At 38.8% G+C, this 14,288-nt stretch overlaps 1 protein-coding gene across 2 annotated transcripts; it reads left to right on the top strand.

Annotated features, from left to right (window-relative positions):
- The first annotated feature begins 513 nt into the window (after positions 1–513).
- On the top strand, positions 514–13,706 carry LOC117289402 (AKT-interacting protein-like). Of its 2 annotated transcripts, XM_033770510.1 has the most exons (8): positions 514–597; positions 2,415–2,523; positions 7,325–7,575; positions 8,127–8,191; positions 8,639–8,739; positions 10,693–10,880; positions 11,956–12,130; positions 13,508–13,706. In XM_033770510.1, exons 2-8 carry the CDS (start codon positions 2,497–2,499, stop codon positions 13,601–13,603), a joined length of 903 nt encoding a protein of 300 aa, XP_033626401.1. In that variant the 5' UTR covers positions 514–597; positions 2,415–2,496; the 3' UTR covers positions 13,604–13,706. The 2 variants fall into 2 exon arrangements, with proteins under 2 accessions (XP_033626401.1, XP_033626400.1); XM_033770509.1 differs by lacking the exons at positions 514–597; positions 2,415–2,523 and adding an exon at positions 5,033–5,121.
- The last annotated feature ends 582 nt before the right edge of the window (positions 13,707–14,288 follow it).

The raw sequence follows: 14,288 nt of genomic DNA, 5'->3' as shown, positions 1-14,288 counted from the left end.
TCTCCCTTTTGTTCTAAATCGCAATATCCTTCATCAGAGTACCCCCGCAAACAAGGATTGCTACAAACACTCGTTACTACACCGAAAACTACAGCAAAATTGAACCTCCTCTCCCAGCTGCTGTGAGAGAAGCTCTTTCACCTGATACATTAAAAAAAAACTACACAACTTAAACCTGTTAATCAAAAGTAGAGCGCATTATAATAATTAGAGTCCCCAGCACCACACCTGCAACCTTTACAATCCTACAGTGGGAGATTGATTGCAGTATCGATCCAGATCCAGATGTCTTGATGTCGATCACTGACGTCTTGGGTAAAGACTAGAGCATTTTTTTGGTGGATAATATTTTGCTGTAGCGCCCTCTACCGCCCATCACACCAAACTGCTTTAAGTTGTTTAGTCAGAGCCTCTGTAGCTGTATTATTTCTACAGACGACAAAGCGTTATCTGAACAGGATACCATACACTATCTGTTTGCGTTGTTGCGCTGTGTACAAAAAAATAGAGGTACGCCTTTAATTAAAACGCTTCTGTTCCCAGTGCATTTTGTATTGGCGATAAAATTACTGGAACAACGGTGCATCTAAATAAATCGTAAGTTTTCTTTCTCTTAAACAAAGTGCCGAGTGTGCAGGACTATAACTTTGCGGTTTATAACTGTTTGCTGCTGCAGAAGTTAGCTGTTGATTTTGTTTTCATCTGAGTTTTTTTACTGACTGCGGGAGTGTGTGCCGTACCGTAGTACGGTTGGGTGCGTACGGTTGGGTGCGTACGGTTAATCCCCGACCCATCCTCGTTATATATTGTATAAAATAATTGTATTGTACGATCATCATAGAGCAAGGGTACAATGTAGCGAATGCTGGTCATCTCGCCACCTGACAAGCTCGCCACCAACAAAGTCGCCTCCTGCAAAGTCGCCCCCTACCCGGCTCGCCCCGGGTTGAAACAAAGTCGCCCCCTGGCAATCTCGCCCCCAAACAATGTCGCCCCTTAGCAAAGTCGCCCCCTGACAATGTCGCCCCCTAGCAAAGTCGCCCCCAGATGTTGTTCGGAAAATAATTAAGGCTACAATAATTATGGTAAAAAAATATAGTTAAAACATTTTCAGAAAAATTTCCATCTGAAGTAATGTGCTTGTGGAAGATCTAACCCTAACCCTACCCTAATTTTGCAATTTGAGGACGGGATACTGACTAGGCCTTTAAGTTATAACTAAAATATAAACTACTTTTTAGTTATTGTAGCTTTTGTTACATTTTTTTCAGATTTCAGTAACTACTGGCTACTGGTAGTGGTAGTGGTAGGATTGTTTTCAGTTCAGAAGTTTCTTCAGAAGTTTGTACATTGTAACTTCTGATGATCAAAGGTGATCGAATATATCGTTTGAAAAATCGTATTTTCTTCAACCATAACGGTCATCACAGACACTTTGTCAAATGTGGCAGTAAGCTTTTATTTAAAGCAACCATTTTAAGTAGATGGGAACAATTAAATGCAAAAAATAGTTAATTGACCTGCATCTCTTTTAAAATGTCTTTGTTCACAATTTTTTTCTCTTCATGAATGCTCAGGTATTGTACACTTTAAAAATAAAGCTCACCATTGTTATTGGAAATTGGAATAAAGTATTTTACAATCTACATTTTTTTCCCTTCAGATATTCAGAAAATTCCACACTCACAATAAACTTTGTGTTATCGGTAGGATGTACATTGCATGCATTGTACCACAGCAATACTCATTCACAGAGTTACAAGTCATTTCCTGTTTTCAATGTTTTTCTCCTCAAAAAGGAAGGAGGATCTACATTTCATGGTAGATTACACCCGGCAAGTTAATGTCATGTCATGACACATGATGCAATGGACCCTTCCCATGAAATATGCTAATTACATTTACGCATGCGTACAGACCCTATTGGTTGGCAAACGCCATAGAGTTGTGCACTAAGCAGACGTGCAAGCGCGTCTGCGTCACGCAGTCATTAGCCATGTACAAAACAGCGCGATTTTCCCTCATTTTGCCAACCAAAATGTTAGTGCGCACGCGCTGTGTGCAATTTACATATTTCATGGGAAGGGTCTATCGTCCTTGTTCAGAGGGTTTTTGTTTTGGAACTCATGAGTACTGGAAATGTGAAGGTCTCATAAAAATGCTGAATGTTGAAGCAACTTTGGCGTCACTGAGTGACAGATATGCGGGCTATAAGAAGCCACTATTAATTATTATTATTACTCCATGAAGAGATTTACACAATATATTCTGAGTGTGCATTAGGCTATTTTCTTTTCTTTTTTCCCACTGATATCATTTTTTTAGTTTCCTTTGGGGGATAAGCAGTTTGCTACAGCTAATCTATTTGCTTTAAAAGTTAAATATCAGAAAACTTGTCTTAATTTTGGCTGCAGATTGGGACAAACAGAACTTCTTGAGGAACGATGAAGACGTCCTGATGTAGAATTAACACAAGTAGCTTTTGAGTCTTGAAGTATGTCGGCTGATATAAACTCCAACAAGGTACTGCTGTCAATTTAATTACTAAAATTTAAATTAAAAGCAGTGGACACTATTGGTATTTGTCAAAGACTAGCCTTCACAGTTGGTGTATCTCAACATGCATAAAATAACAAACCTGTGAAAATTTGAGCTCAATCAGTCATCGAACTTGTAAAATAATAATGAAAAAAAAAAAAACACCCTTGTCACACGAAGATGTGTGCATTCAGATGGTTGATTTCGGGACCTCAAGTTCTAAACCTGAGGTCTCAAAATCAATTCGTTGAAAATTACTTCTATTCTCAAAAACTATGGCACTTGAGAGGGAGCCGTTTCTCACAACGTTTTATACCATCAACCTCTCCGCATTACTCGTCACCAAGAAAGGTTTTATGCTAATAAATATTTTGAGTAATTACCAATAGTGTCCACTGCCTTTAAATGTGATTCAGCAAAGACCCCAAGCTGATACTATCCAGGGCTTGAGCTTCACATTGGACCACCGGCCTGGGCTAGTGAATTCAGTGTCAGACCAGTAATCTCAAGACAAAACAAGTCCGTAGGTCATTTTTTTCATCAACTTAATTTTTTTTTTAATGTTCAAATATTGAATTTAAGTCTCACAAAATATCTTTCAATCCTGCTTAGTATCGCCCATCCCATAAAATATGGATCATTTGTAAAGTCTACCATTTTACAACCTCAAATGTCTTTAAAAAAAGAATCAGATCCATCTTCTGCCCTTTTTTCAACAAACACACCATAGATTTAAAGGAACTGTACATGTTTGGTAACTGTCAAAGACCCTTGTTCTCACTTGGTGTATCCCATCATAAGCATAAAATAACAAGCCTGTACAAATTTGGGCTCAATCGGTCATCGAAGTTGCGAGAAAATGATGAAAGAAATAACACCCTCGTTTGACAAATTTGTGTGCCTTTAGATATTACCTCTTTCTCAAAAACTATGTTACTTCAGAGGGAGTCGTTTGCCAAAATGTTTTATACTGTATCAACAGCTCTCCAATGCTCCTTACCAAGTCAGTTTTTAAGTTAGTTTTGAGTAATTACCAAACGTGTACTTTCCCTTTAAACCTTAACCAAGATGTCATGTCATCAAATTTTGTGTAATTTTAGTGAAAACACTGACAAAGATTTTCAATTAATTTGGAGATAATTTAATTTGTTGGCAATTATAATATATGGTAGGAAAAGTGATTGCGGGGGACATCAAAATGCTATCCACTTTTTCTGACGGAAACATTTGTGGGGAGGGTTGGTACTGGAAAAAAGTTCCTTATCATAATCTTTCTAGTTGAAATAAACCCTTCCAGAAACACATGTTGTTAAATCCAGGGCAAAATAAATAACAGGCCTGCGTTTCCATGGTTTCCTTTGTCTGAATTTACACAATGCCATATTATTATTATAACCATCCTATGGATATACACAATGGTGTTCTTGACCATCTGGCCCTATCGCATGGTATCATGGTGCTTCTCACTCGTGGACGCTTTAGGGGCTTTGCAAGCACAGGGCCTATAGTTTCTTTAAAGCTGTTAAACAGAAAAACTGCTTTAATAGCACAGCAAGTTTGGCTGGTTACCTGTTTCTGCTTTGCAATTCTGTGCTTAGAATTTTTTTCTTCTTATAATTTGGTCTTTTATCTGGGCCAAATTAGTGGGGAAACAGTAGTTAGCAACAATGTCAACTTCATTGAATTTTGGCTGGAAATCAGTATCTATTAAGCAAGATTTGTCTCTGCTTACATGTAGCAGTTACTTTGTTTACAGGCTTTGAAATTACATGTATGCTCTGATCTCTGTTGTATTAAAAGCAGGGCATGAATGAATTGAATGGTCTACAATTTTCAAACAGTTGTTTTGGTCTTGGAAGAAACCATGTGGCTCGAAAAATGAATAATTATCATATCACCCCCCCCCCCCCCCCCCCAAGGTCAAAAACGTTGTGTAAATATCATGACGCATGTCACAAACTGATTAATTTTTTTGTAGAGGGGATGTTTTCCTTTGCAATCACTGATCAGCAACCTTGGGATTAATTTACCCACACTGTCCATGGACACTGTACTGTACATGTTACAGTACAGAATAACCAGTGTGAAAGGCACACGATGTATGTTGAATGAGGCATCCTCAGAATCATATGATATTTTTCCAATTCAACTGAAAAAAAGAGTGTAGTTACAGTGTTTTTCTTTTTCTTCTAGGCATACTGCCTAAACTGTTTGGGGTACATATTTTGTAAAAAATAATTGTCAGACAAACTACATCTTTAATTAATTGAATAAACATACATGTAGGCCTAATTGTTTACATTGTGTTTTAGTTGTGTAACCTTGAAAACATCTGTGCACTTCCTTGAATCTGTGAACATTTTATTTAATCAATAAATTCTTTAAAATAAAATAAATGCATTGGGTACAATTACTCAGTCTGTGTTTTGTGATCACGACGATAAATTTGCTGTTGGCTGTAGGCCCTGGATTCTGTAGCGGCTTGGAAGAGAAATTGTTAAAGTACACCCATTGAAACTTGTTTGCACTATAGCTCTAAATATGAACACTTTTCCATCATCTTTTTGGGCGGACTTTTTACAGGTAATATCAGGGTAATGTATTAAATTCAGTTTTGTTTTAACTCGGTGCTCCCATTGTCTCTCTGAGCATTCAATACAGGTTTAGTGTAGGCCTATCTATTTTATGGTACATCATGTATTATACAACCCACTGTGGTTTGGAATGATGTATTATACACACTTGATGCTTCAAGTCCGCCAGGTTGGTGTGGTGTCATCTCCTCACCTTCTGCCTCTGGGACCCTGGTTCGAGTCCCACTGGGGGCAATACGAATGTGAGTTTTAAGTCCATACTTGACTGCGTGGGTTTGCACTGGAAGTAGTCTCTGGGTTTTCCCTCCTGACACCTAAAACTGAAATTTCTTCATCATCTTCTCTTCTAGTTTGGTTTTAATTGTAGCGTTGAGAATATTTATCCTACAGGAGGACTGGCAATACTGTCTTTATGTGTAAAAGACCAGGGCCCAATTTCATAGAGCTGCTTAAGCACACAATTTTGCTTTTAAAAGCAAAAAAATCCTTGCTTAGTAAAATCAGATTACCGGCCAAGACTCCACTTAATTGTTATGCTAAGTAAGCAACAGCTAAATACCAGTCATAAGCAATGTACAGTTAGTATATGGAATGAAATTTTGGCCAGTAACATGTGTAAAACAAGCGAGCTATTTTCGTGCTTAAGCAAAAATTTTACTTAAACAGCTCTATGAAATTGGCCCCAGTATAGACCAGTTTAATGTTTTTTTTTTTTTTTGCTGGAAACTTTTAGAGGTACTTTGGACACGTTTGAAAAGCTGTATTTTGTTTATATTAACAGTAGACTACCAGACTTGTTTAGATTTAGGGGTTACTCCTCCATCAGTTCAAGGTTAATGCTAAAATAAATGGACTCTTGTTTGTTGTTCACGCCTGTACATGTATGCTTCATTTTTGAAAGGGCAAGGGCAACAAGGCCCAAAGTTATTTTGTTAGTAAAGGGCACCGCACCGTATTATGAGGAAATTGTAAATTTCTCCCGAGAGCATTTCAAGGGCACCAAGGCAATATAAGTATCAGGCCTGCTTGTTGTGATTGAAGCCTTTTGCAATATGCACCTAGGTGCTAGGCGATGACAGGACTGGTAATCTGTTTTTGTGTGTTTGAAGTCGACCAGTTTTAAAACTTAAATCGACCGGCCCGTACAATGTATGATTAATGACTGGTGTCTATTTGTCTTTTGCTGTTCAAGTTCATGAGGTGCAGGTTTAAGTAATAACTGTGGTCCTTGACTGAGTGAATGTAGGCAAAATACTGGATGCTTTTTACTGTGTTAGTCAGTTTGGTGAATAGTGCATACATTGTACGGCCACTTCCACAATGTTGACCCTCATACATTGTACATGAGAAAGTACAGCTCCACTGTCTGACTGTGGCTATGTATACACAGTACGTCAGTTTCACTTCTGAACTAAATATTGGACTTAATACCGTCAATGAATGTCAGGCGTCCAGGGGGCAAGGCCATTTTCAAAAGATGCTTTGAGAAGCCTTTCTCTGGCATCTTAAAGCCCACGATATGCAACAACTTTTTATATATTTTTTTCTGCATTATTTTCTTATATATACTATATTCCAAATGTATCTGTGTCAGCCCATTGAAGGTGTACTTTATTTCCTTTTTCCCAAGGGGCAAATGTTATGCCGGGTACACATGTACAGGATACATTTTTCTACTGCATGGATTAGTAATATTCAATTAATAGCATGGGCAACTGGCCAAGTTGGAAATGAACAAAGTTCTTGTCAAATTGGAGCATCCCGTCTTTGAAGAGGCAATCTGGGTGTTGTACATTGTACCGTACTTCAAGTTTGTACACATATTCAGTACCTTGTGAATTAGTCGTACATCATAGTCCTCATCTACAGCGGTTGGACTGGATTATAATTGACTGCAGCTAACATTGTTTTTTTTCCATCAGACTGTCCTGGATCTCTACTAATACTAATATTTGTGTTTGTCTGAACTCACACCTGTCTTGGTGCTAAATGTGAATGTGTAGGCCTCATTGCTTTGATTCTTACATTCTGATGTTTTTTGTGTGTGATGTGTTTATAAAATGATTGTGCCAGATACATGTACCTAAACCTTGTTCTTACTTATAAGCTATTTTATTGTTTTTTTGTCCCAAAAGATTTATTTGTTCCAACATGTCCAGAGATTTCCCTGAACTATCATTAATCTTCCACAGGACGACGACAACGAACCGAGACAACTCATCGTCCGACGGAATACCCTACCAGCCCTCAAGAAACAACTCCCACAAGTCCCCAATGATAAGAGGGAAGAGGCGACGGGTCCAGGCAGACCATTAGGAGTTCTTGATCGGTCCTCGTCAACGGCGTCAGCTGACCGGCCCGGTAGTACTTCTGCAATGAGCCCCAATGGAACCAGCGCGGCCTACGGACAGTTCTACTTGGAATACGCCTTAATGGCTGAATTGTAAGTGGCCTTTTTTTATTTAGGGCCTGCGTGGCTGAGCGGTCTTGTGCATCAAAGTAATAGTCAGGCTTGTATTGACCCCTTGAACGCACGTCACACGCGGCGACTGATGCCACGCTCACCATGTTGGTGGGCAGTTAGGTTTACGTGTATTAATGCCGCGTCGCCTAAAATGCACACTTTACTGCCTAATGCACGGCATAGAGTTATATATGAAAACGCTCAGTAAACGTGCCCACCAGTATGGCACATTCAAGATTTTTCTGATGATGACGTCATGTGAAATGGGTCAATACCAAATTTGAAAGGGCAAGGGCACCGAGGCATTTTCTCCTCGCTCATGTTGTTAGGGCACCGTAGAAGGGAATTTAATGTTTCTACTGGGGACAGCATTTCAAGGGTACCAAGGCAATGACCAGGAGGGCATGGAGGCAATCGCCTTTGCTGCCTCCATGAAGTATCATGCCTGATAGTCATGCTTTTTCAAATGTTGCATCGTTGATTGTATTGCAGTTTACCTTTGGTATAATAACGTTCTTCTTTTCTTTCAGTAACCAACTTCATAAACAAAAGTTGCCCGGTGTTTATGTCATACCATCAGCAAGATCCCCTTTACGTAAGTATGGACATACAGGCAATAGATATAATTTACCATAGAGAGTTGCTTGCTCTAGGGTTTCACCAATACAAATGGAGCCCATGCACTGAGTGGGTAAACAAATCTAAATGCGGCTCAGTTCTGACACCTTATAAATTCTTACCATGGCTCTTTTTTTTTTTTTTGGGGGGGGGGGTTGGGGGGAAATTGCCAGGAGGTCAGGTTGGTGTCTTGCCTCGCCTTCCACCTCTGGGACCCCGGTTCGAATCCCAACAGGGGCGCTCTATGTGGATGGGTTTCCAGTCCATATTCTTGACATGCTTGACTGCAGTGGTTTTCCCTGGAATAATTCTTCTGGGTTTTCCTCCCACCACTACACCAAACCTGGCAGTCAGATATTCAAGCTGTTACCGATACTGTATTATTTAAACTGAACTATCCTAAATTGTTCTGATTCTTTGACAGATTGGTTTGGAGTTCTGTTCATCAGACAGGGTCTCTACCAAGAAGGCATCTTCAAATTTGATCTGCTGATTCCTGAGAATTATCCAGATGGCGATAGCCCGGTAAGTAGCAATAGTTCTATGAATGAAAGTTACTTCTTTCTCAAAAACTTGGCTCCTTCAGTGGGAGCCATTTCTCACAATGTTTTATAAATACTATCAACAGCTCCCCATTACTCGTAACCAAGTAAGGTTTTATGCTAATAATTGTTTTGAGTAAAATACCAATAGTGTGCACTGCCTTTAAAGGCAGTGGACACTATTGGTAATTACTCAAAACAATTATCATCATAAAACCTTTCTTGATTACGAGTAATGGGGAGAGGTTGACAGTATAAAACATTGTGAGAAACAACTCCCTCTGAAGTGACATAGTTTTTGAGAAAGAAGTTTTCCACTGATTTGATTTCGAGACCTCAAGTTTAGAATTTGAGGTCTCGAAATCAAGCATCAGAAAGCACACAACTTTGTGCGACCATGGTGCGACAAGGGTGTTTTTTTCTTTCATTAATATCTTGCAATTTTGACGACCGATTGAGCTCAAATTTTCACAGGTTTGAACTTTTCAGACAAGTGAAAGACACTTCACCACTATTGCTTCATCCTTTCGAATGGGACGTATCAAGCAAAAGGTCCAATTTGTTGTGTTATGCACGTAAAGAACCCAAGGTGCACTTACCGAAAAAGAGCAGGGGCTTGTCCTGGGCCCAATTTCATAGAGCTGCTAAGCACACAAATTTGCTAAGCATAAAATTTCTTCCTTGATAAAAACAGGATTACCAACCAAGTTTCCATTTGTTGCATATTGCTTGTTACAGGTTTTCAGCTGTTGTTTGCTTATCCTGAAAATTTTGGTTGGTAATCCTGTTTTTATCAACGAAAAAATTTCCAGCTAAGCAAATTGTTGTGCTTAGCAGCTCTATGAAATTGGCCTCTGGTGTTCCTGTTTGATTTGCTGCAAATTGTGCCACCGCACCTTGTCACATGCTGCTACATGTATAAAGGAATAGGTCTCGTACTTCAAAACATACATGTACATGTAGCTCCACATCTGTAATGAGTGGTTAAGAGCATCAAAATCCAAGTTCCAGTGGTTCAGTCATCAGAGTGTGGTTTCGAATCCCAGTTATTACACTGGGGCTGTGTACTCCCGAAGGAGCTGAGAAAGATTAAAGGAAGTTGATTGTCCCAATGACCAGGGCACTTGTGTACAAGTGCATTGCTCATGTTGATACGATTATTGTACAAAGCTCTTAATAATGAACTAGTTCTTATTATTTTTTATATTTGCAGTGATTTATGGGTGTGATAAAATGCTATCTATAAGAACCCAGTATTATTATTAAAGACACTGGGTATATCACTTGGTATATCTCAACATACAATAATGCATACAATAATAAACCTGTGAAAATTTGCGCTCAATAGGTCGTCGAAGTCGCGAGATAATAATGAAATCAAATTCACAGAAAATTACATCTTTCTCGAAAACTTTAGCTCCTTCAGTGGGAGCCGTTTCTCACAATGTTTTATAAACACTATCATAAGCTCCCCATTACTCGTTACCAAGTAAGGTATGCTTTTAGTTGTTTTGAGTAATTACCAAACATGTCCACTGCCTTTAAAGATGCTATGTCAGAGTTTTGGTCCCAAACATTAAAAAATAAATTTTTTTGAGTGAATGGTATTTCAAAGAGTAGGCTATCATCCTCTCTAACAAAAAAAAAGTTTAACTTTTACTTTGAATGGTCAGGAACCATGACCACAATTTAAAGTGTTTCTTATAAAACACATAAGAATTGGTCACGTGATATATTGACAACAATTTTGTGCTCTTTATTTCACTGCTACTAATAATTGGTGGACTTTTTCGAGCAATGGCTCAAATGAAAGCTTGTAACTTTCTCATCCCCCATCAAAATACCTATTGAATTTTTAAATCCACATATTTGGGTCAAGTCTGCCACAAATCTGACATAGCATCTTTAATACTATTATTATGAATTGTCCCAACAGAGGTTAATTTTCCAGCCAGCCATCTTTCATCCCATCGTGGATCCTACCAGTGGAGAGTTGGACGTCCACAGGGCCTTCTCCAAGTGGAAGAGGAACGTCAACCATATATGGCAAGTCTTGTTGTATGCAAGGAGAATCTTCTATAAGATTGACACGAAGTCTCCGCTCAACCCGGAGGCAGCAGTCTTGTGAGTATTTTTTTCAAAATGTGAGCTAGGCCTATACCTTGGCGTTTTAAAGAAAGTGGACACTATTGGTAATTGTCAAAAACTAGTCTTTTCACTTGATGTATATCAACATTTATGCATAAAATAACAAACCTGTGAAAATTTGAGCTCAATTGGTCTTTGAACACCCTTGTCACACGTAGTTGTGTGCTTTCAGAGGCTTGATTTCGGGACCTCAAATTCTAAACTTGAGGTCTCCAAATCAAATTCGTGGAAAATTACTTCTTTCTCGAAAACTATGTCACTTCACTTCATGTTATACTTCAATATTATCGCTCGGTAAAATTTGGACTGTTCCATTTCACTCAATATTTGTATACTATGAACCTCGCCCCATTACTCGTTACCATGAAAGGTTTTATGCTAATAATTATTTTGAGTAATTACCAATAGTGTCCACTGCCTTTAAAGCTACACTGTATTTTTGTAATTTGAATGTGAAATTTGAATTTGAATGTTTTGAGACTCGCAAACCAAAGTGAGTGTCATTGTTTAAGTCACTTATACATGTACAATGGCACTCAAGTGTAATTTATGATCATGTACGTGTGACAATAAAACAGACTTTTGACTGTTTTCCTTATAGTGATTCGTCGTAAACTCAGGCCGTGTCCGAAACGGCGACTTCGGCTACAGCTACGGCTAGATCGCCCGCGTCTGCCTATTCTTCAACACTGGTAGACGCGCTGATCTAGACGTAGCTGTAGCCGAGGTCGTCGTTTCGGACACGGCCTCACACTGCACGCCAACTTGTTGAGTCAACTCCACAAAGTGGCCGACAGTGTTAGTTCGCAGAGTGAAAGGAAAACCACAAAAATTTGAGATATATTTGTGTGGATCATTATATTCTACTATCTCTCTAATACATGTATTTCATAACAAGCGCTTGTTATAGACCAACTCGCCCGATCCAAGGAAATGTGTCCCTTCAAGTATTGTAGATTATCTGTTTGTCTTAATAACTTGTTGATTACAAGTTGACATGGAAAATGTTTTTTAATGATTAATCTTATCATTACTATGAAATGAATTACAGATATGAAGAGGACATGGAGTTGTTTAAATCCAAAGTAAACAGTACGGTGGAGATGTGCAAGAGCCTTAAGTATGAACCGCCTTATTCAGATGATCCCCATGCAATACACTTCAGTGAGTGGGATACAGAGAAACACGGAGCTACACATGCAGCCATTATGTCACCCAAACCACAGGTACGTTAAGGAGAATGGAAGAGAAAGTGTAGATGGCGAGTACATTGTGCCGATCACACACAGCACAGAAAATCCTTTGTGGCCTCGTTGACAGTACCGGCCGCACAGCAGTTACATGTAGTTCCTCTTATTTCTGTATTATTATTATTATTATTATTACTGGTTTATTGTAAAAACATCTGCTTGTCGCAGTCCAGAGACTGAATTAAAATACAGATTTACATTTTTATATAAAAATTTAAAAAACACAGGAGAAAATTTATACAAAGAAACATTAAAAATTTAAAAGCAAAAGTCAAAAGAGACGTTATGAGAACTAAAATAAGATAAAACAAAACAAAATATATATTTAACAAGCACACTTAACTAACAAACCCAACTGAGACCAACCAAAAAACCACAACAAACAAACACCCAAATGAACATCCAAACAAGCAAATAATAAACCTCGCAACAAACAAACAATAAACACCCCAACAAACAAACAAAAAGAAACACCCCGACATACAAAAAAAAAACAAGAAACAACCAATGCTGAAGTCAGCATTCGGATGATTAAGGGAATATAAGAATAGCGACGAGTTCTTAAACGGCCGTTTAAAACCGGCAGGGTCGTGGTCATGTGATAAAGGCCCTGCAAGGTTCTAATAAAGTACTCTTTTATTCCCTTAATCATCTGAATGGCGACTACAGAAATACCTTTTTGATTAAAAGGCGCAATAAATTAAGAAACTCTGTAAAACTTATGTTTTCCGACGCCCTTGAGCTCTGTTCTTGGGTTGCATTTTTATGACTGAGACAGTTTTCGGAAACGCACCGTGCGCGTAGTTAGTCTTGGTGCAGGACATTCCTTGTTCTCCTTTCACACACAGCGCAGCCAACTCACCAACAGCGCCCGCATCGCACGTTACAAGAAACGTCTTGCACCAAGACAAAAACTTACTTAAAGCTTCTTTGTAGAACTAATTGTGTTTAAACACTCCTTTTTTATCAATTTCTCGTAAGTGTAGTTGCCTCTATGGTCGATGTGTTGACACATGGGTTTCTGAGAGTCTCAATAGAATGAGGGGAATTTCAAAGGGTGGCTGAATAGAAATTTTGCCATTCTGGAATTTTTGCGTTTAGATAATTATGAACATAATAAGTGTTTGAAAAACTTTCATTCAGTAACTAGACGACAATCTTTATTCCTGTCATTGTGAAATGAGCGGTTAGCTTGGGGGATTCGACCCCCACAACCTTGTGATTGCAAGTCCTACAGTCTAACCACAGGACCACAGTGACCAAGACTTCAAACCACACCTTCTGAAGTGATTCTGTTCAGAGCCTACTGTGAAGTTTCCTTAATTTTTCCATCCCATCTTCCCCCTTTTCCAGAAAACAGCTGAAGAACCTGAAGGCCACAAAAACGCTCAGACGTCAGGTTTATCATGGGTGAAGCCAGGCACCCTACAGGTATTCAGTAAAGAGTAAGGTCAACAATTATAACTAGTTGTTGGTAAAATTGCTATTTATAAAAAACTTAAAGGCACTGGACACTATTGGTAATCGTCAAAGACCAATATTCTCACTTGTTAACCTGTACAAATTTGGTTCAGCTGGTCCCAGACCTACCAAGTCTCACGCATTAGGCGTGAGACTCACGCATTTGGGCTCTGTCTCACGCTCACACGCACAGCAACCATTTTCTCACGCATTGGGGCCAGACCGGGAAAAAAATTAAAATTAACGACAATGCGTTGCCAAATTGCGCTCGTGTGTACAAAAAACGCAATCTACAATGTTTGCACAATCTTCAGATTGCACGCAGTTTATCAGAATCATCAACTTGAGCTGCCGTACAAACAGAGCGCAAATTTGCAAATTACGCAAAACGCTTATTGCGCACAAGTTTGTCCCTATTCGTTTAGCAAATTCGTTAAATGCGCTCTACTAGCGAAGACACAACAGGCAGAAGAAGTGAGCGGAGGATTTTGGGTGGTGAGCTTTGAAAAATCTCTGTGTTCATCAAATTTGCAAGATTCAATGAAAGAAATAACGCCCTTGTTGCATTACTGTGTGTGCTTTCATATGCATAATAAAAAGCTTCAGATGAAGTCTTTTATTATTTGAGTTCAGAGGGAGCCGTTTCTCACAATTTTTTATATGTACTCCAGTG

Source organism: Asterias rubens, chromosome 4, assembly GCF_902459465.1.
Source record: "Asterias rubens chromosome 4, eAstRub1.3, whole genome shotgun sequence".
Classification (NCBI taxonomy): domain Eukaryota; kingdom Metazoa; phylum Echinodermata; class Asteroidea; order Forcipulatida; family Asteriidae; genus Asterias; species Asterias rubens.
Note: the sequence above shows the minus strand (reverse complement) of the source record. Positions and strands in the feature narration are given on the sequence as shown.

Excerpts from the sequence above, each read along its gene's own strand:
- LOC117289402 (XM_033770509.1), top strand. The coding sequence starts at position 5,080 with ATGAACACTTTTCCATCATCTTTTTGGGCGGACTTTTTACAG. Across the intron at positions 8,740-10,692 it reads ATCCAGATGGCGATAGCCCG|AGGTTAATTTTCCAGCCAGC; the intron begins GTAAGTAGCAAT and ends TTGTCCCAACAG. Across the intron at positions 12,131-13,507 it reads TTATGTCACCCAAACCACAG|AAAACAGCTGAAGAACCTGA; the intron begins GTACGTTAAGGA and ends CCCCTTTTCCAG.